Source organism: Acromyrmex echinatior, chromosome 1 (genome assembly GCF_024713525.1).
Source record: "Acromyrmex echinatior isolate Ae372 chromosome 1, ASM2471352v2, whole genome shotgun sequence".
Taxonomy (NCBI): domain Eukaryota; kingdom Metazoa; phylum Arthropoda; class Insecta; order Hymenoptera; family Formicidae; genus Acromyrmex; species Acromyrmex echinatior.
In genome coordinates this window covers 27,826,347-27,848,591 of record NC_141852.1, presented here as the reverse complement: position 1 = coordinate 27,848,591, position 22,245 = coordinate 27,826,347, and the positions used below count along the sequence as shown (strand labels likewise).

Genomic DNA, 22,245 nt, shown 5'->3' with positions numbered 1-22,245 from the left:
CCAAATTTATATGAAGACCTTTTATATATATATATAAGGTTAATGTTTTTTTAACTAACGACAAGTTAAAGTTAATAGCCTTGAAAATTTAACTTAATTAAGAGATACAAGTTAATCTATGATACAAGTTAATCTATGAAATTAATTGAATTAGAAGTTAAGATAATTAAAAAAAAAGTTGTTAAAAGTTAGATTTGGTTCGAATGAACAACAAAAAAAAAAGATGTTTTATATAATTTTTCATATTTTTTCCTTCTCACGATATATTCATTAAAAAATCATCACTGGGTATTTTGGTTTACAACTAATTATATAATACATATAAAAGATACAAAATTACTAAATTACAAGGTGCGTCCCAAAATTTTCCGAACTTTTTCAATAGGGATAGGTCGGGTGGCGCCATCCGTGTGTTCGATTGCGCGTTTGAAAGGTACATCCCTAGCTGACTTCCAGTAAAAATTTCATGACATTTGGTTCAGTGGAAACGAAGTTATGGCGTCTCAAGTGTCAGTATGTTGTATACATCGGTACGAGAATGAACTTCGAACAAAGAGCCAATATTAAGTTTTGTTTTAAACTTGGTAAAACATTTACCGAAACCCATAATTTGATGAAACAAGTTTATGGTGATAATTGTGTAGCCCGTGCCAGTGTTTATGAGTGGTATACGCGATTCAAGAACGGTCGTGAGGACATAAATGACGACGCACATACAGGTCGCCCAAAATCGACAATTAACGAAAATTCCATCGAAGTTTTTATGATTCCAAGGGTATTGTGCACAAAGAATTCGTTCCAGCAGGCCAAACAGTTAATGCTGTATTCTATGTAAGCGTTTTGAAGCGTTTGGTGCACCGCATTCGTCGTATTCGGCCAGAATATCGCGAAGGAGGAAGTTGGCGCTTGTTACACGATAATGCGCCATCTCACCGTTCGACACTTGTCACTGATTTTTTGACTAAAAATCACATTTTAACAATCAACCATTCCCCGTATTCGCCTGATATGGCACCTTGTGACTTCTACCTATTCGGCAAAATGCATTTGTTCATGAAAGGAAAGCGGTATGTGGACGTAGAAGACATCCAAAGGGCTTGTACCACTATTCTGAAGGACGTGCCTTTGAACGACATAAAACACTCATTTGAAATGCTTTTAGATCGTGCCAAACGTTGTATTGAGTCCGACGGGGACTACTTTGAATAAACAATTTGAATTTGAAAAAAAAAGTAAACCGTTGTTGTTTTATTTCAAAAGTTCGGAAAATTTTGGGACGCTCCTTGTATATACTCAGTATCCCTTCGCATTGTGTCTGAGAGTTAACTTTGAGAAAGTTAACTTAAATTAAAAGTTAATAGTTATAAAAAAAAATTTAAGTTAAAAAATTAAGAACCTAAAATGTAACCAAGTTAAGTTAAAATTAATTAACTTTTTAACTTAACTTTGAACTTTTTAACTTAGTACTATCCAAACCTGTTATTTACAGGATGTAATAGAATGACCGTACTGTAGACTAATTTTTTGGAAAATACGCACTTTCTTGAAAAGTTTTTAGACAAAAGTTGTAGGATCTAGTTAGTTCTAAGTAGCGCTAAATAAAAAATTCTACTTTAAAATAAAAAAAGAAAGCAGAAAATCGAAAAAAGGATGTAGAGTTTACATAGAAAAATGTATGTATCTTTAATTTAAAAAAGAAATACTCAAAGTATATATGAAAAAATAATAAATAAGAATAAGCGACTTTCTTTTTCTTATTTTAAAGCAGAGAATTTTTGTTTTACATAGTAGAACTTTTTTTGCCTCACTATTAACAACTTTTTAAAGCAGAAAACTTAATTTAAAGCAGAGAATTTTTGTTTTATATAGTATAACTTTTTTTGTGAACAACTTTTTAATGAAAGACGACCGATGGCTAAAATCTGTTGGAGGTCACTCAAAGTCATGACCTTAACAACATATGTCAAGATCAAGATCTTTGGAGGATGCTCCTTTAATCTGAATTTTTACTATTTCTTTTGTTTTATTCTTCACAAATATAGTTGTCATTCGGTCCTCTAATAAATAATTGGAGAAAAATTGACAAAATGGCGGCGCTTGAAAAAAAGTATTTCGATTTTTACTAAAAAAAATATTTATTTCTCGCGATCCAGAAAAATAGTAATTTTGAAGGTATCAAAAAGTTGGAGAGTCAAACGATAGCCTAATATGTATATTATATATGTGCCAAAGCGCAAGTCGATCGGCCCAATAGTTCGTGAGAAAAATACACGCTCGATTTGAAAAAAATGGTTTTGAGAAAAACGCGTTTAAAGTTTCTCATGCATTTACGAGGTGAATAATGAGTAATTTCAGTAACTTACCTTTAGTCGGCTATATCAGCGCCATATAAAATATTGGGTCATCTAAAAAGTATCTGCGATTTTTTGTCACTAGATGTATGTTGATGGTCATATATCTAGTGACAAAGTACCGCGGATACTTTTTAGATGACCCAATACCTTCCTCGAAGAGCTCGAGAACACTAATCCTGGTAACGGAAATTTTGGAATTTTACAGATTAGGCTGAGTTCGAAAACATCACCCGAGTATCGTGCCCCGTGTATCGTTTTATCCTTATTACTCACTCAATGTTAAACAAGGATAAGATAATACATGAGGGCACGTATCCGGGTGATGTTTCCGAACACATCCTTACAAAGAATCATCCTGAGCTATGGATGGGTGGGTGCGTGCGTCGCGTGCGTGTCCCCTGGTGTATCTCGCAAACGCGAGATACAGATTACTAAAGCCATCTATTGGAAAAATAATGGATTTCTTTTTACTACACCTAATATATTGCATATTCTCGTAACTTACCTTGAGAGCTTTTTAAAAGACTGTAATAAAATATTTTTTCATTAAATACTTTTCAAGTTATACAGTTTGAAAGTTATAGTACCGCCGACATTTATATATAGCATTATTCCAGACTCCAGGTAACCGATCGATAGCTAAGAGTCACAAGCTTAACGCATAAAACACAACATATACCGCATAAAAGAATCAACCAATCTGAATCTTTCCTTTCCTTCCACTTCACAGAAAAGAACTTCGATTGATTCTCTTATACACTATGCATTATGCGTAAGTCTGTATCGTGGCCCCTAAATCTTTTAAATGTTGTTCAGGTTCATGACTTTGATAACATTTGACAAGATCAAGGCCAATTGAACATTTGACAAGATCAATTGGAGAGTGTTCCTCTAATTCTTGTTTTTACGTAAAAATGAAAATAAAGGAGATATAATAAATATGTACATTAATATAATATTAGCCAAATTATGATCCTAAATAAGAAGTTTTAGCCATCGACCAGACATCTTGAGTAACATTGGCGGTATTATAACTTTCAATATATTTTGTATAACTCGAAAAGTACTTAATGAAAAAATATTTACAATACTTATTTTAGATCGTACATATGAGAACACAATTGATAAACTAGAATCGGAAGATGGATCTTTAATACTTTAAATAATTTCTATGTGAATTTATATTAGGTGTTGGAATTAATTCGTAGCGTTTTACAAGTGATGGGAAGTACTTTCATTAATGTATTTTTTAATGCTCATGTGAAATAAATAACATTCTTTCATTAAAAACGCTACGAATTAATTCCAACACCTAATATATTAAATATGTAGCTGTTTGAACTACGTGCCGAAATGATTTTTCGAACTAATAAACGTAATCAAACTATAATAATATCAGAAATTAAATTGATGAGCAATTTAATAATTTGATGCTCAATCTGGCATCCAATTAGAAAGATGTTAATGTACTGAAAAACAGTAAATAAATTTATTGCAAAAAATATTATTTCGACCGGAAGTTGAATCCGATCTCTTTTCAAAATCCGACTGAGTAATCTCCATCTTGGGCAATGTTAATGTCAGCAGTACAATAACTGTCAAGTTTTATAATTCGAAAAGTGTTCAATGAAAAAATACTTTATTATAATGTTTTGAAAATGTCTCGACTTCAGCTACAAGAATATGTAATCGGAAATGGTTTCTATTTAAAAACCTTCTTTTCTCCAAGAAAACCTACAACTTTTATACAAAACTTTTTCCTATATCTCTCTTAGTTTCTAAGGCCCGTGTTCAAAACGCGCTTTTATCTCTAAAATTCTAGTAATGTAAATTATAGTATATTAACGCGCTAACATCGTTATAAGTGCGTTCTGAATACGGACCTAAGATATCTGACTGGGGCGATTAAAATGCTCTACCTTGTATACACAGGATGTCTTATAAGTTTTTTGCCAAGCGCTTTTGTGTAGATAGAACGGACTAAACTGAGTCGAAAAATCCTGTACCATTTTGCAATTTTTTTCAATAATTAATAAGATATTAATTACAAAAATTGTCAAATATTGGTCTTTAATAATTTTTTACTAAAATAGTATCAACTTTACAGAAAAACTGTAAAAGACAAAAATCATTAATTTTCTTCTCATAGAAATTCCATAGAAACTCCAAGAATTTTTTTAGAATTTTTTATTAATTTTTTTAACTTTATTAACTTTTTACTGCATTTTCTTATTTTTACCAGCATGAAAAAATACGGTATTAAAATATTATGAAAAAATTCTCAGAACTTTATGACAAGAAAATTAACAATTTTTGTCTCTCGCTGTTTTTCTGTAAAGTTGATAGTATTAGAGTAAAAAATTATTGAAAACCAATATTTATCACAGCGATTTTGAGTAATTATTAGGTGTTGGAATTAATTCGTAGCGTTTTACAAGTGATGGGAAGTACTTTCATTAATGTATTTTTTAATGCTCATGTGAAATAAATAACATTCTTTCATTAAAAACGCTACGAATTAATTCCAACACCTAATAATATCTTGTTAATTATTGCGATAATTGCAAAATGATAGAGGACTTTTTGACTCATTATTAATTTCTATCTACACATGTGCGCTTTGTCAAAACTTACTGGACATTCCGTATATATTTATGACTCGTAAGTCGTATGGGAAATATGCAAAAGAAATTCGGATAGTTGCAAAAAGCAGATTTTTTGCTCATAGAACGAAAGATGTTGATTGTATGGAAAAAAATTCAGTATGAAAAATATGGATATTCGAAATACAAAACGAGATGCAAAATGTTAAGATCAGTCTATTAGTCAAATTGAAAAAAATAAAGATTATCGGAAAAGGTTTTTTTTCCATTCGCTCTCTGGTCATCAAAATTTGAGTGCAAAGCTTTGAAATTCTTGTAAAACGTAGCCTTCGTTATGATGAAAATATCCATTCCTGTTTCAGTCTGAAATTTTTATTAGTTTTTTCAAAAAGCTATTTGTTCACAAAAAATCTGTCTGCGGAAAATTTAATTTTTACATTTTTGAGCAATCGCACAGCAAAGTATAGGAATAATTTTTTTCTTCAAGGGTTGCACCATTATTTAATAACGAAATAATTTTTTGCAATTAAACTATTTTAAAACGGTTTTGAGAAGTGAGTATCTATTTTTCTTATAAATGAATTGGAATAATTTCGTTAATATGCATTGTATTAAATAGTCGTGTGAAGTATTTGGCTAGTGAAGTAGTTGCTAGTTTCTACAAATTTATAAACGAATTCTTGAAATAAATTATGGTTCTCCGCGATTTCTCACAAAAATAATCAATCAAATTAACATAATTGATCCAAAGTTATTATAATAATGGTATCTCACAAAACTTGATCGTAAACTAATAATTCTTCCATTGTTAAAAACAAAACAATAGGAGATCAATATCTTTAACGGTTTAGTTGAGTCTTAAGTATTTATATAATTCTATTTAAATTTATATACTGGGTGGTCTTAAATTACGGCATCATCCATTCTGAGCAGATTCTGAAAAGATTTTCAGAACTTTATGAGAAGAAAATAAATAATTTTTATCTCTTACTGTTTTTTTGTAAAATTAATAGTATTTGAGTAAAAAATTATTGAAAATCTATATTTAGTCATTTTTAGTAATTAATGTCTCATTAACTATTGCGAATATTGCAAAATGGTAAAGGACTTTTCGACTCAGTTTAGTCCGCTCTACCTGCTCAGGATGTAGTCCTTTTAATTGCGCGCCGAAATAATTTTTTGGTCTTGAAACGAAACGTAAACTTCACTAAACAATCACAGTAATATCACAAGTTAAAATGATTAGCAATTTAACAATTCGATAAGTCATAAGTATTTTAGAATGATCTTAATAATTATTTTGGCGCGCAGTTTAAAGAATTACATACGTAGTATACAAATTTATATATAATTATACAATCACTTAAGACCCAACTAAACTGTGGATGTATTATCGCTGAGATCTTTCCAAAAAAAGTATATGTATGTATATATGTACATGATCTATTTGGCGAAGAGCCAGTTATCGCGAGAGCAAAAGTACTGATAGTCGAAGTAGCAATGAATGTTGTGATGATGACAAATTTTTAAGAGACATGCATACCCGATTCTTTTTTCCGTTTGCAATTTCAATTTGATTTAATTCTTTAAAAAACAAATATTTCCCAATTCCCTCAAATATTTCGGTTTTTACAAGACCATCTTTAATGGATAAATCATTTTCAGATTAATCACATATAATTAAATCTTCAGTCGAACGTCGCAAGACAGTTGCATACAATCAAAGTCTGTCTTCTGGACATATAATGAGTAATGTACATGAAATTCAGTGGTCGGTCTGTAAGAATATCTCATATTGTACGGCCAAGATTAGAATGAAATACTGGATAATACTGGAAATACAAAATAGGATCAAGCACATATAACAAGTAGAATAATAAATCTTATAGAAATCTTACCTTGTCATATTTTGTGAAGGAAATCAGTATAACTATTGTCCATTAAAGCGGGACTGTAGAAGAAATAATGACATTTGAAGGAACATTAGTTGCATTCAACAGAAAAAACTGATCAGTGAGCGCTTAGTGATTCTTTAATATGATTGGTTCTTGTCTTTAGATTTTCGCTAGATCTAAATGTAGGAACCAATCATATTAAAGAATCACTGTGAACGCTTACTGATTAGTTTTATCTGCTGAACGCTAATAATATCAAAACATGCGTTAATTGTTATAACTGAAAGATGGAAGAAAGGAACAAGGAGAGGCGAAACAGGTTATTTAAAAACAAGCCGAAGAAGGCGAGGAAGGCGAAATGATGGAACTTAGATAACTAATCCTTAGATAATTAATATGTTAAGGATGGGTAGGTATGTGTCAGACAGTAACTGTGTGTCATGTTTATTTGGACCTTTTTTTTGTTTAATCACGTGGACCATCTCAGATGTTAATCTTTTATGATACTGTCTTTCATTGAATTTAATTATGATTAATTTGTAATTGACTTATCCATTGAAGATGGTTTTGTGAAAATCGAAACGATTGGGAGAAATATACTTGTTTGTTTTAAAAACAAAATATTAACGTTGTGTTTGGCTCATTGTACATTTAAATTTTAATTATCTGAGTCAATTAGATTCTTATTATTTTCTTATTATTTTAATTGTTTTGATCGATTTGTTCGAGCTGAAATGAAGCCAGATTTGAATAACGATGAGAGAGTCAAGAAGAGACCGATAAATAGTGATTCGGTATTAGCCCAAATCTTGCTATTATATCTGACTTCCACCTTCATATTTCCAATTATTTTCGATGATCGGCTCAGCTAACTTTAGTCATTTCGTCTTTGGGTTTACTCGCCTTTAGTTTGTTAGCGAGATTTCATCATTGTATGTGCATATTCCTATTCGCGCTCGATTTTAATCGTTAATTGACACTTATACATATATATATATATATATATATATATATATATATATATATGCGATGACACGTAGGTGTCAATTAACGATTAAAATCGAGCGCGAATACACACACACACACACACACACACACACACACACACACACACACACACATCGTTGCACGCTGACCGATTAATTCACAGAGTCTCTTCATAAACACGTCGACACGTTAAAGATTATCACAGTGTGAGAATCGCGCTATAACGTCTCACCATTACAGGGAGCTTAAGGAAGTATGACGTTGTTGGCGACGATATCGACATTGGACTTTTTATCATATATTTCTATATTATCGTGTTGGAATTGATCCGCGGAATTTAATTATTTACTTCTCTCGTATTGTCCGACAGGTGGTTTCCTAGATCCTGATTCATCCTTGAACGTGTTGAACGATGGTCGATTACTACAAGGTGCTCGAAGTACAGCGGACCTCTAGTAGCGCTGACATCAAAAAGGCGTAAGTTTAATCCGTTCATCCATTTATCTTCTTTCAGGGATACGGCGTTGTAAACGATTTAAACTAAGTTTTGAAATCTTGTGAAATGATCACAGTCGTATTTTTGACAAGCTTCGCTAACGTAATATCCGGCATATTTTCGTTCCACAGGTATAGAAAGCTGGCATTAAAATGGCATCCGGACAAGAATCCGGATAATTTGGAAGAGGCGAATAAAAGATTCAAGGAAATCTCAGAAGCATATGAAGTCTTGAGCGATGGTAAGCATACACACGAGATAATGATAACACTGTTCAACAAAAAAAATGCACACAAACGAAGGTAATTGTTTTTCGTAGTTTTTTCGAACGCTGAATACAATCTCGTTTCCACATTGCTTTATCATCTTAAAATCTTAATGTATTTTAATATTATAATATTTTAATATTATAATTATGATATGTGACATGTTGAAGCAGTTTTATTGCCATCAAAATTAAATATATCATTACTGCAGGATTGGAAATGTTACTTCATTAAAACAACGCGTTAGCGTTATTCATTATTAATTTTAAAAAGAAACACGTTGCTATTACTTAGAAAGTAATGATTCGTTATTTTTTTATAATGTTAAAGTAAGATTATATTAAAGTTAAATAAGATCAAAGTAAGGTATTACATTTAAAAATTACATTATTTAGTAATTACATTATTTAATATTAATTGTAACAATCAATATTAAAACTTTAAATTCTAAGCTAATCTTTATATAGCACGCTTTTTTTAACACTAAACTTATCTAATAAATTTTCTATAATTCTTTGTACTAATATTTTTATTTTTTAATATGTATGTATTTATATTTATCTTTAGGAAGTTAGACAGTAATCACAATATAATCTACAAATACAGGTTTTACTAACAATTTTTAAACATTGTTTTTTAAGATTAATGTTATTAAGAGTGCACTATTATAATAAAAAAAAATCTTGAATAAATAAATGAGATAATAAGGGATTAAAATAATGATAAATGAAAAAAACAGCTGAATTTGTTATCATTGCTGTAAAAATGTAACGATGTTACCATTATCATTACAGAAGAAAGAAATAATAACGATAACAATATTACAAATAATGTATGATTGTAACTTCACAGAAAGTAAATAGACATACAGGGTGTAGAAAAAGTCCCAGACCTAAATATCTTGAGAAGTAAACATTTCTGTTATAAATGTTTCATACAAAAGTTGTAAGGTTTCAAGTAGAGCATTAAATAATAATAGTAATATAAGATACCGTGTCAAGATTACGTAAAAATCACTTTAAAATTAAATATAAATTCGAATTTTTTATTATATATCCTCGTTTTCCAAAACACTATAATAAAATCTTTTTTTTAATTAGTATTGTTCGAGTTATGAATCTTGAAATTATATTACCGACATATCTAAGATATATCGCATGGAGGTTGTCCGATCAAATTTATACATTGTATGTGCGTGCACGCACATATGTGTATATCTCTTTCCTTCTCTCTCACGCCCTCCCTTTGCTTTCGTACGTTACCATATATAAATGGTTAAATAAAATTATAATTGTAAATAAAATTATTAAGTAATAAAATTATATACAATCTAATTAAATGAATAGATATATTTTTTTAGCTTATTCCAGGACCAACGACGTAGACAGTGGTAGGATGATCCTTTTTTTTTTGTATTTTATAAGGTAAAACTGCAGAAAAGGGGAGTACTCGCTGATGACATTGTCAAGGTCATCATCCTGAGTAATCTCCAACAAGAAGGTTTTAGTCGTCGCTCGCTGTCCACTAAAAAGTAATTAACAAAGAAAGTTTAAAAAATAATGTCTCATTTTTGCTATAACAAAAGTTGTAAATCTCGCTTTGTGTTGAAAAGTTTATGTGTGGCTCCAGTGGTGGAGTGAAAATCGTTTCCGTTAAAAAAACCTTACCCTAACTCAATCCATTTTTTACTTTCGCGTGGAAAATTGTACATTCAAGAAGCAAAGTTCTACTAAGTTTACAATCTTCCACGCGAAATGAGGGCCATCTCGCACCAAAAATGGATTGGGTTAGAATTAGGGTTTTTTAATGCAAAATGACATGGATTTACAACCTTCCACGCGAAATGAGGGCCATCTCGCGCCAAAAAATGAGTTAAGTTAGGGTTAGGTTTTTTTTTTAACGCGAAACGACTCCACTTCTCTTTCTGCTTGAGGGCACACGACTTTCGCGAAGCGAAATCGTAACCTTGAGTGATTTTCAACAAGACTTCGAAAATCCGAATTTCGTGTTTTCATGTAGAAATGTCCCCCCCCCCCCCTCCAAGCAAGGGGTGGGATGGGAGTTGCTTTATGTGGAAAGTCATTACGTAAGCAAGGAAGGGTGTAAGATAGTTTCTAATATTATATATAATATTATATATAGAAATAAAACGTTATTTTTTTAAACTCTTTGTTAATAACTTTTTAACGAATAACAAGCGACAGTTAAAACTTGTTGAAGGTTACTCAGGGTGATGACCTTGATATATATCAAAGTCAAGGTTGCCGGCGAGTGCTCCCCTTTTCTGCAGTTTTACCTCTTATAATTTTCGTATGAACTGTTTTTATTTAATTAGATTTTAATTCGTAATTTATTATTGTATATTTTATTTAATTTTTAAAACTAAAAATAATAGAAAATCTTTAAATAATAGAAAGTCTTTAAATGTATTTCCTAAATAAATTTAAATATGTTATGAAGAGAATATAATTATAAATTTTTTAATAAACCTTGTTGCATGCGTGGTATCTTCAAGAACATTTATTGTATTTTATACCGTTCCTAAGATTTATAAAATTTTCGGTGAATAGATTCACCATCTTGCTCTCATCATAAGCCCATTGTTATTTAAGAATTTAAATAGTCTTTTATATGTTTTAGAGCAACGTGAATTTTTAAAGTTTTCAGGAACATAAAGATCTCTAGAAGTTTTAATTTGTATGATTATCTAATTAAATAAATCTTAAATAAAGCTTAAAGTTTTATTTAATAAGTATGATTATCTAAATTGTGGGGCCAACTGCTTTCGCAGAGGAACAACAGATCATGTCTTAAAAGCAATAAAAAAGATATAATCGCATTTATTTAATTTACGAATTAAATGAAGTTTTTAGAGTTCTTAATATTTCTGAAATTTTAAAAATTCATGTATAATACATAAAAAATTATCTGCAGTTCTTAGGTAGTAGTAGACTAGGCTTATGATCAAAGCAAACTGGTGAATTGATTCATCGAGAATTTTTAAAGTTTTGAGAACGATATAAAATAAATGTTTTTGAAGATTTCACATATGCGACGAGGCTTAAAAAAAATAATCATTATATTCTCTTTATAACTCATTTATATTATCGAGAAAGTATAAGTTTTTACGGAGAGAACTATTACATATTTCGCCCGAGTGAAAAATTATTAGGTATCAACCGATGTGAATGGATATGCTACGATTTTCTCAAAATAAAATAATTATAAAAAATTTCGGAGGGGGGGGATTTGAATCCCTAATCTCCTTCTCTCTTGATATGCCCAGGATCATCATTGCATACATTATTTCATCCTTGTTTAAGATTTGATGACAAAGATTGAACGATGCTCACGAGTGTTGCGAACGTTAACCCTAGCAGATCACTCATGGGTCCAAGGTACCCTATGCAATTTTTTACATTGCTATAACTTTTTTATAATATAATTCGAAGACCCGGATTGAGGCTGAAAAAAAACTTTAACTGTCCATAGATATGATAAGCCTGCAAGGGTTTTTTTTGCGTTATTCTCGATGTAAAAATGCATGAAAATTTAAAAAGGGTACTTGCGACCCATACGTGTCTAAAGCCAGCAGCACACAATGCTTGTTTTCCTGCTGAATTGCTAGCTGGAAAACAAGCATTGTGTGTCGCAGGCTTAACTTGTAAGTTTTTGGCATTCTGGGTTGATTTTTTATTAAATATTTACTGAGTTTCGAATAATATAAAAATAAGTACACGAAAATATAGAACTATATTTCAATATAAAAAGAATTATATTTCAATTTAATAAATAATAGAAATTTTATAATTTCTGTCAGTCTTCGGAGATCGCTCGGCCGGAATGGATTTATTGCTTTAGAGCGAGTGTTGCATCATCCTCTAAGCTAAGTTCTAATAAATTTAATTATACATATTATAATAATATTTATACATGTACAATCCTATATTTATCATTTTATATTGTTTAAATAATAAAATTTTATTTATTAATTGTAAACTTACAATATGTATAGATTTTTCAAAAATGTAAATCTTTTATAGTTCAAATAATTATACTTTGTTGAGCAATTCATATCGTACTATTTTTTTTATTAGTCCAAAGAGTCAACTAAAAAAATCCTATGGGTTTTTGCTTGAACATTAAATTTAAAAAATTTGAGAATTTTTTTATCCAAAGTAGTCATTTTTTGCGAATTTTTTCAATAAAATTTCTTTGAAAAGCATTGTAATTAATTGAAAATAAAATATTATTTATTTGATTTATATTTATCTGTTTTCATCTAACTTCGAGGTATAAATTTCACACATTTTGACTAAAAATACGTGTTCAGTCTAGAGATATAGCGTGACAAAGTTATTTAGTTTAAAGTTTTACATACCCTGATGAGGCCGGGAAGGTAACCAAAAACAATAGTGGCCTACTAGGGTTAAATAAAACGCACCCAATAACGCATTTAACGGCATTTAAACGACTAATTAATAATACTAAGTGATGGCGATGGAGTCTTCCACCATAGCTCACCTGACGAGCTGCGTGAACCGTGATAATTTTCTTCGTGAAAAGAATATAGATTAAAAAATTATTCTATTATTTTTAACTTTAAAAATTAAATAAAATATACTATAAAAAATTACGAATTAAAACCTATTTAAATTTAGAAAATTAACAAAAAAATAAATTAACAAAAATATAAATTATCAAAAATAAAAATAATAAAAACGAGATCGTTCTACCACTATATCTACATTGTTAGACCTGAGATAAACTCGGTAAATCGAAAATAGTATCTATTAATTTAATTATGATTGTATAATTTTGTTTACTTAAGATATGTACATATGATAACACACACACACGCGCACGCGCGCGCGCGCGCAAAATATTATACAGGATGATCCAGATCACTCCCAAGAGCCGACATGTACACATTCCTTATGAAAAAGTGAGTCGAAAATGTCAATAGCAAAAAGTTGTAATATCAATAGTTTTTAAACGGTGAGTTTTTGAAAATGTTCAATCACAGGGCATGAAGTTCGCGACGTCAGGTACGACGTAAAAGCGATACAGCTGTGTGAATACTTTGATACCACTAAACGGCACGGTACTGAACGAGCAAAGGTGAAATCTACTAAAATTTATTGCGGTATTCTTAATTATGCAGACTTAAATTAAGTCCAATTTAATTGATGAGAAGTAATGCCATTGCAAATTCGATACAACGTGATTTATATGTTTGGACAATTTAATTAATATTGATTTTATTTATAAATTTGTTTCCCAATCAGAAATGATAATGGAATCGACGTTGATTCGACGTCGATTTGATGTTTTCAACGTCGTTCAACGTCAAATCGATGTCGATTCGATGTCGATTCCATTATCATTTCTGACTGGGTTGTTACTTAAAATATATTTCAAAAATCCTCTTTACTGATATACTGTATCGAATTTACATTTGACATTACTTCTCATGAATTAAATCGGACTCAATTATCAGAACACGGTAGTGAGAGCGTTTGTCTCGGCGCTGAGACAAAGAATAGCTTTGTCGCACTCTGCGAGTTATGAATACCGCAATAGATCTTAATAGATATTTTACGAACCTTTGCAACTCGTTCAATATTGTGCCATTTAGCGGTATCCGTCAAAGCGTTCGCGCAGCCGGCTGCTTTTAGTTGCGCCGTACCTGACTTCATGCCTTGTGGTTAGACATTTTCAAAGGTTCATTGTTTAAAAACTATTAATATCACAACTTTTTGCTATGGATATTTTTGATTCACTTTTTCATGAAGAATATATATGTGCACACAGCATCACTAATGCCTAGCCATCTGAATTTGCAGAAATATCGAAGCATGTTCAAGACGCGCATTTCTTTATAAATATTCATGCATTATGACTAATGGTTATTCGAAAAATATAATACTTATAATAATAAAAATATAATAATATAATTATAATAATAAAAATATAATAATATAATTACTTATTTTGAATTTTAAAACAGTACTTTTAAAACTCAAAATAAGTAATTAATCACTAGCTAATTAGTTTAAATTTAGTTCAATTTTAAGTTTACGTTGCATTTTTTGAATAATCATTAGTTATAACGTATAAATGAATATTTAGTAAAGGAACGTACGTCTTGAACATACCTCAATACTCCTGTAAATTCAGATGGTTAGGCATTAGTGACATTGTGTGAACGTGCCAGCTCTGGTCTGGATCTCTGGATCACCCTGTATATGTATTTGTGCATACAAGTACGTGTATGTGCATGCGTGCATCGTGCATGCGCATACATATACATACAAAAATATAGTGAATCTACTTTTACTGATATTTGCATGCAAATACATTGCCTATATGCATTTAAACGCGAATGTACAGAGAAATATGTAATTTTTAATCGATATGAACAATCAGCTTTTGCACTGTGTGGTGTATATCTGAATACATAAAGAAGGAAGTCCATTAGGCCAGTCATCGTCCCTATCTGAAATTTATTCTAAAGTATCAGAAACATTCTATTGTTGTAAGAACTATTGAAATCATATCATGTTACCCTAAGCGGACACACAGGGGGCGTCATCAAAATCCGGACAAATCGAACAATTTCTTTAAACAAAATGTTTTTACTGAAAAATTAAATATTACAAAAAATCTTTTTACATGACACTTAGGAGATCCCTGTAGAGCACAATTATTCGATATATCCCTCATTAGTTTGAATGACAGCTAAATTCTCGGTCTGAAGCGTTCGCACGCACGCTGTAATGTAACCCTGTCCCTGACGATTGCTGTCTCAATAGCGGTCCTTAATGACGTCACATACCGAGACTTGTTTGTAACCCTTTCCTACGCTTCATACGTAGTAGTTCAAGAGATTTAAATCTGGGCTATTGGGAGACCAGAATGGGAGCCAAGGCGAGCAACTCGGCTTGTCCTGGCAGCCTGGCAGAGAGCATCTGTCGTATCTTTAATGTGTACGATTTGTATCGAAGATCCTCCTCGGCAATTCGACGCATTGTTGGCTCGCTTACACCAACAATCGATGCTAATTTTCGCAACGATTGCCCTGGATCATCCGAAATCAGTAACGACTGGTGGTCCTCGCGGTGCATTCTTTCGAGTGACTCTTCTTCGTTGGTATACTGGAACCTTCGCTGGACTGTTCTAAAACCGTATATTTTGCCACAACGTCATAAACAGTTGATCTCGGATATCTAAAGAACCGAATTATTTCCGTTACTGAGCGCCCAGCGCGAAGGCCTTCGATGATCGCGGCTTTTCGATTATACTCCGCTTACTACTCCGATTATACTTGGTTTCAACATCGCGGTCATTTTGAGAATGTGACTGTTTACTAAAAGCATTAAGCTTTCTCTTTCGAACGCCAACAACAATCTCTGGCGGAGGCACAATATAGCGGAAAATTTAAATTGAAAATTGTCTGGATTTTGGTGACGCACTCTGTATATCTTGACATTCTGATAACTAATTAATCTATTTCTATTATCAATTAATTAATCTTATTTATATCATCAACATTTCTATCATCGCTCTTATATCACTTATTTATAACTTGTTAGTGGTCTGGATTATCCTGTATATTAAGATGGTCTATATTTTCTACTTCAAAAATGTTTTCACAGCACTCAGAATAGTTCCAAAATCCATAAAAAAATAATTTTTATTAAAAAAGTATCCGTAAATAAGTTCAAATTTTGCCTTGCAATAGAACCTAAACTAACCTTTAAAAATGCTTTATTAGATGCTAAAAAATACAAAAATAATCATTATTTATCCGAGAAGTGGGAAAGTTGTGGGAATAACGCAGTAAGTTAGCTTTAATATTGGTTTATACGTAGAAACCAACAGTTTGCCATATACCACACAATTTTAGAAAATCACATCTGTCTAACCAAAATATTTTTTTATTTTAACAAATTGTTTTGTGTTTTTAACTTTTTTATTGATTAACTTTTTTTATTGATTTGAAGATTTAATATTTATTTAATTCTTTTATAATTTAAATCGATAAATAATAATAATAATAATAATAATAAATATGATCGACAGCATTTAATCATTAAATATAAATAATGTATACTTTTTATTTATAATATTGGCGAAAAAAAAACAGAAAATTACGTAAAGAAATATAATATATACAGAATAAGGCGAAAATTTCCTGCTAAAATGTAATTGTATGTATGTTCTTCAACGTTATTCTCATTGTTTTCTTCGGATTCTGAGTAGGGGAAAGTGAAAAGATTGAATAGCTGGTGTGCCGAGGAGAGGTTGAATAGCTGGTGTGCCGAGGAAAGGTTGAATAGCTGGAGTGCTGATTTCGAGTCGAAATCCCATCACTAATCCGCATGCAGTAGCTCAATCCGTCAAAATTATAATAGGAACTATATATGTCAAAAGTATTAAAATAACTTATAAATAAAATAGAATCGATTTGAAAAAATATAATTTCCATTCCTAAAGTTGGTATAGAGAAGATTGTTCTAGTAGTTTTATATATGTTTCCTGTGATCATTTGTAAAACATGAGATATGTTTAGAAAACGTATATGAAATATGTATGAACCAATAAGTGCTACCTAGATAGTTTCTATGTATAGTAGGTAATTTCTACGCATAAAACAATATTAAAGCCTAAAATAGCTTACTACGCTATTCTCGCAACTTTCTGACAACTTCATGGATAAATAATAATTATCTTCGTACTTCTTACAATTAGTATGAACAAAGGATTTTTAACAGTTACCTAACAAAGGATTTTTAAAGGTTAGTTTAGGTGCCATCGCGTAACATAGAATTTGGTCTTATTTATCAATACTCCTTTCAATTCGATTGGACAACGGGAACCTATACCGACGATTCATTAAATATTTTAGTTTCCTTCATACTAGCTCACTTAGCTACACTTCCCATTATACTAGCAATATTTTTAAAGTGTATTTTCCGCAAAATCAGAAAACTTTTTTAATTTGCGCGTTCTGCTTTTTTGAAACCTTTTTGCATTGTTTGAAACCTTATATGTCTCATTTAAACAATTAAATAAATTGATATAATTAAAAAATAAAAATAAAATGATTACTCCGGTATATTCTCCGTACCTATCAATAATTTCATTTATCAAATATTATTTACTATGTATAAGATAAATAAATAATACCAGTAAAAACTTTATATTGTTTATTACGATGAGAAAAATATAGAAATTCGAAGTATTTATTTTTCATGTTGAAAATTGTCTAAGGCGCGTCTTTTTTTGTTCAGATGTTCAGAACTTTTAAAGCGCGTTAGATTCGCGATTTAAAAATAGTTGTGCAAAATTTACATTGCTTCGTACATTCGATATGATGATCTAGTAGAAGAATTCTCCTAGAGACAAAAATATCATTAAACATTGCATATGTCTTTACACAGTAATTATTATTTGTGTAAAATATTTGTTAAATATTTTTCAAAAAATTATATTTAATTTTTCAATTTGAATAATTAAAAAAAAAATAAGAAAGTTATATTCGACTATTCACCGACGCATATATCTCTACTCGAATCTCGTGGAACAATCATTCAAAAAAAGACGACAGATATTATATCGCCTGAGCCATAGAAAGTGCTATATCGAAAAAAAAACATGAAAGGTTTTTGTCAAAAAATTAATGCGGTCTATTTCGCGTAAGGCGTGAAGACCGGTCTATGTCGGAACGTATACGAAGTAAGCGAGAAGAAAAGTCTTTTTTCTTCTCGCGGTTCAAGTCGTATGAAATTAAAGAAGAGCGCAGTATTTTTTTCTCATAAATTTTATAATAGTGACTGAGAACGAGAATCGTCTTAATTTACAATCCTGTTTCTCGCACTCATTTATTCATCTATTATTTAATTTTCCGTAACTAAATATGTATGATTTATAAATCAATATTACACTATATAAACCCTTCTTTAGTTTCATGCGATTTTAACCATTCTTTCTCGATATAAACCGTACTTCGTATGCGTTCCGACATAGAGTCTTCATGCCTCATACGAAATAGACCGTTTTTCATTCATTTCTTGACATAAACTTTTCTTTATATTTTTCTCGATATAGCACCTTCTAGAGCCATCGATATAAAGAAAGAAAAAAAGAAGAGTTAAGGAAAAAAAGATTACGAAAATCAAAGGATATACATCGATATGATACTGAAAATTGAAATTTTTTTTTTTTTTTTTTTTTAAGGAATTTTGGAATGCATAAAAGGGTCATGAATCATAACTATTTGCTTTATAATGCTGCATAATTCAATAATTCACGACTATTATACAATTTATTGAAAAAAATGTATTTCAATCGAGTATATATATTACGAGTTCGTTGTCCGATCTAACTGACTTGGCGAGAATTATTTTTTATTTATTTATTGGAACCATTCTGAGAGATGCCGCGGAAAGAATTCGAAAAAAAATTTTCTTCAAATGTAAAGATGAATCACCCTAATACATTATATAAAGTTCGTTTTGAGAATTGACAAGACTAACAGTCAGTTTTTGCTTTTAGCATTATGTCTTATACCATGAATTTTAGCCTGATTCATTAACTTTAAATTGTAGCTCAAAAATTATAACATTATAGACAATTTGGTACTAGAATTTTCATTTCAAAACAATCTCAGGAATCTCGTATCCTTAAGTATTATTAAGTTTATGGGATATCCTACAAAGAAATATGAAATAATGCTCATAATTTATAGAATAGAAGTTTTCGACTATTCACATTATTTTTAGCCACGGAAACATTTAAATGATTAAACATATTTATTAAATCATATCATTGAAATTATTGGAATCGTATCAGTTACAAGAAAGAATGTTAAAAAGTAGCCGATTTTTGCTCCTAAGCCAGCATGTAAAATTTGCATAGCTTTACTATTTCTTATAGTTTTTTAATTGTAAAATCACATAGTAGAATTTATTTGCATTAAAATGAGAAAATCCTAACAATTGTAATCAAATAAAGTATTTTTTAGGTGCATCATTCGGTAGTACATATTGTTTTTTTTTTTAGATAATATATTTTGACATATATCCGCGATTGTGTATTAATAGATTTGTGTACGTATACAAGCATTCAGATTCGTATTCGGCGATGTTGATGGCACACTCCCCTGTATTTATTTTTGTGACGAGTCATGTATTTGAAAAATGGGATCATAAATTATCCATCTTTGCGGACCTTCTGTTTTTATCCTTTTTCCTTATACTTTGATAGCAAATGGATGTCACCACGTAATTTTACGACCAAAAACTATAAGAAATAATAATATAAATACATGCCAAACATGGTTTAGGAGCAAAAATGATTTTTAACATACTTCTTTATAGGATTAATAATTGAATTAGAAGCCATCGCTTTTTTTTAGCCGAGACATTAATGTAATAAAACGAAAGCTTCTTAGATGTGCGAAAAAGATCGAGGCGATATAGAAAATCTTTCCAGATGTAAAGAGACGCACTTACGATCAACGCTTATATCAGAAGGCGGCATCAAGGCCCGGCCGTGGATTCACCTTCCGGAGTTTCTTTGATTCTCCCTTTCAGCGATACTTTGGTACCACTTGAATATGATTTGCAGAGTGCTCAAAGCATTGTGTTCTGTAGTTTCGTTTCTTTTTTTTTTTTTTTTATTTATCTTAATAACCTGTTGCAATATGTTTTTCGCGTTTCTTTTCTTCTTTTAAAAAAATTCTAATGCTCATGCCGCCGAAAACGGGCGTGAAACGCGATGGGCGACGATGATTACAATATTCGAGAATTTTTCGAGTTGTAAGTTGAATTAAAATACAACACAGCTACTCATAAACATTGTGTTAGTATTTGATTCATAATTTATAATTAATAAATTAATTAATTTATGAATATCTCGTTTTGATTAGAATGATTTCAAATACGAATATCGCGAGATGCAACACATATTTGATCGCGCACATCTTTATACTTCTTTGAAAAGGAAAATATTTGCGAGTTTTTTCTTATTTCTAATATTACATCGAATAATCACGTGTTGCAGTTAACCCTGCTTGCGTTCTATGATCAATATGTACTAACAACTAGTAAATTATAACTTGACTCGAGAAAGTTATACTCCTGATGAAAAAAAAATACAATGTTTACAAGCTAAACAACATATTTAATACATGAAAGCGATATATGATCAATAGACTTCCATAGACTTCTATATTATACATATTTACTATATTTAATTAGAAACACTGTAACGCGGGGATAAAGACTACTTAATATAATATAATCGTAGGACAGTGTATTTGTCAAACAACTAAAACTGATCAGTTGAATTTTAACTTTGGGACTGAACAGATAGTTCCTCGATACACAGGAATTTTAGTAATTTGACAAAAATACACAACATGTTTTTAATCAATTCTTTTTTATATTTATATTTTATAATTTATTGACTATGTCTCATATATCAACATTTTGACAAAAATTCACGCGAATTATGTCCACGGTCACATCATTGTGGGATTTCAGCCATTTTACCATCCAGCTTGATAACTGGTGAGATTGGCTCTCTAATGGAGGATTGATTGTCGCACAATGAATATGACCGTATAAACTTCACTTCTTGTAATAAATCTGCATGATTTTATTGTAAGAGTTTCTACTTGCTGAAGAAGGCTAGAATGCTAGCCGAAACATGTACACGCATATGAAATCTATTTTCTGTTTGATTATGTAAGATAAAGTCTTTTTAAAGCTGAATTACGCACCGTGCCAATTCCCAATTACCCGTTTGTCATTTGTTTATATTTTTGAATTTGTTATCTTAGGAATTTTTATATAATTACCTTAAAAGATTTGATATTGACAACTGGCGCTAAGTTAAATTCCACACCAAATTAAATAAAAAATATAATCCAAGTAGTACTATCTTTAATTTTTATATAATAAAACCTAAGTATATATAGTAATATTTGTATTCCTATTGAAGGAATCAATATTCCGACCCAAACTAAAAATTCTTTTTATATAAAATTTTTATTCGCCATTCATTCAAAAACATTTTCTCTTCCAATCAAGGTAGTAGTTATTTAATTCTTCTTCAAAACGTTATCACAAAATTGCGTTCATTCAAGTGTTACCACAAAAAAAGTGAAAGAAGTAAACTTGGCGCTGCTTGATCACTGTATAAAAACAGTACTAAAAACATGAATGTAATATTTAAAATAAGAAAAATAAAAAACATTCCCATGAGAGTAAAAGTATTCAGCGTGGATATATGTACATGATATACGATTGAGTTATACAGTCGTATAAGTTACGAAAGTTGTGCAAGCGATTAGATTTAAATTCAAGATAAATAAATTGGACCTATAAGAAATGAAAAAAAAAATAAATAAACAGTAAACTTTATTTTTAGTGTAAAAAAACATTCAGATTAAATTTATTATTATATTAAAATTGTAATTATCTTATGTTATTTATTTTTATTAACTATTATATAATTTTTTAATCGTTTTTATAGTTTTCATTATTCGATCTATCAAGACAACGCAATTTTGTAATAACGTTTTGAAGAAGAATTAAATAACTACTATTTTGATTGAAAGAGAAAATATCTTTG

The 22,245-nt window shown here is 30.3% G+C and overlaps 1 protein-coding gene across 3 annotated transcripts in view; it reads left to right on the top strand.

Moving 5' to 3' along the window:
* LOC105148159 (DnaJ heat shock protein family (Hsp40) member B6 mrj) overlaps positions 1–22,245 on the top strand; it is a 32,917-nt gene that overhangs the window by 5,325 nt on the left and 5,347 nt on the right. For 2 of the 3 annotated variants that reach the window (XM_011059705.2, XM_087406704.1), the window contains exons 2-4: positions 8,210–8,316; positions 8,467–8,576; positions 20,101–20,211. In XM_011059705.2, the coding sequence (XP_011058007.1) occupies positions 8,252–8,316; positions 8,467–8,576; positions 20,101–20,211 (286 nt within the window). In that variant the 5' untranslated portion in view covers positions 8,210–8,251. The remainder of the gene's footprint in view (positions 1–8,209; positions 8,317–8,466; positions 8,577–20,100; positions 20,212–22,245) is intronic. The other variant, XM_011059706.2, reaches the window with a different exon arrangement.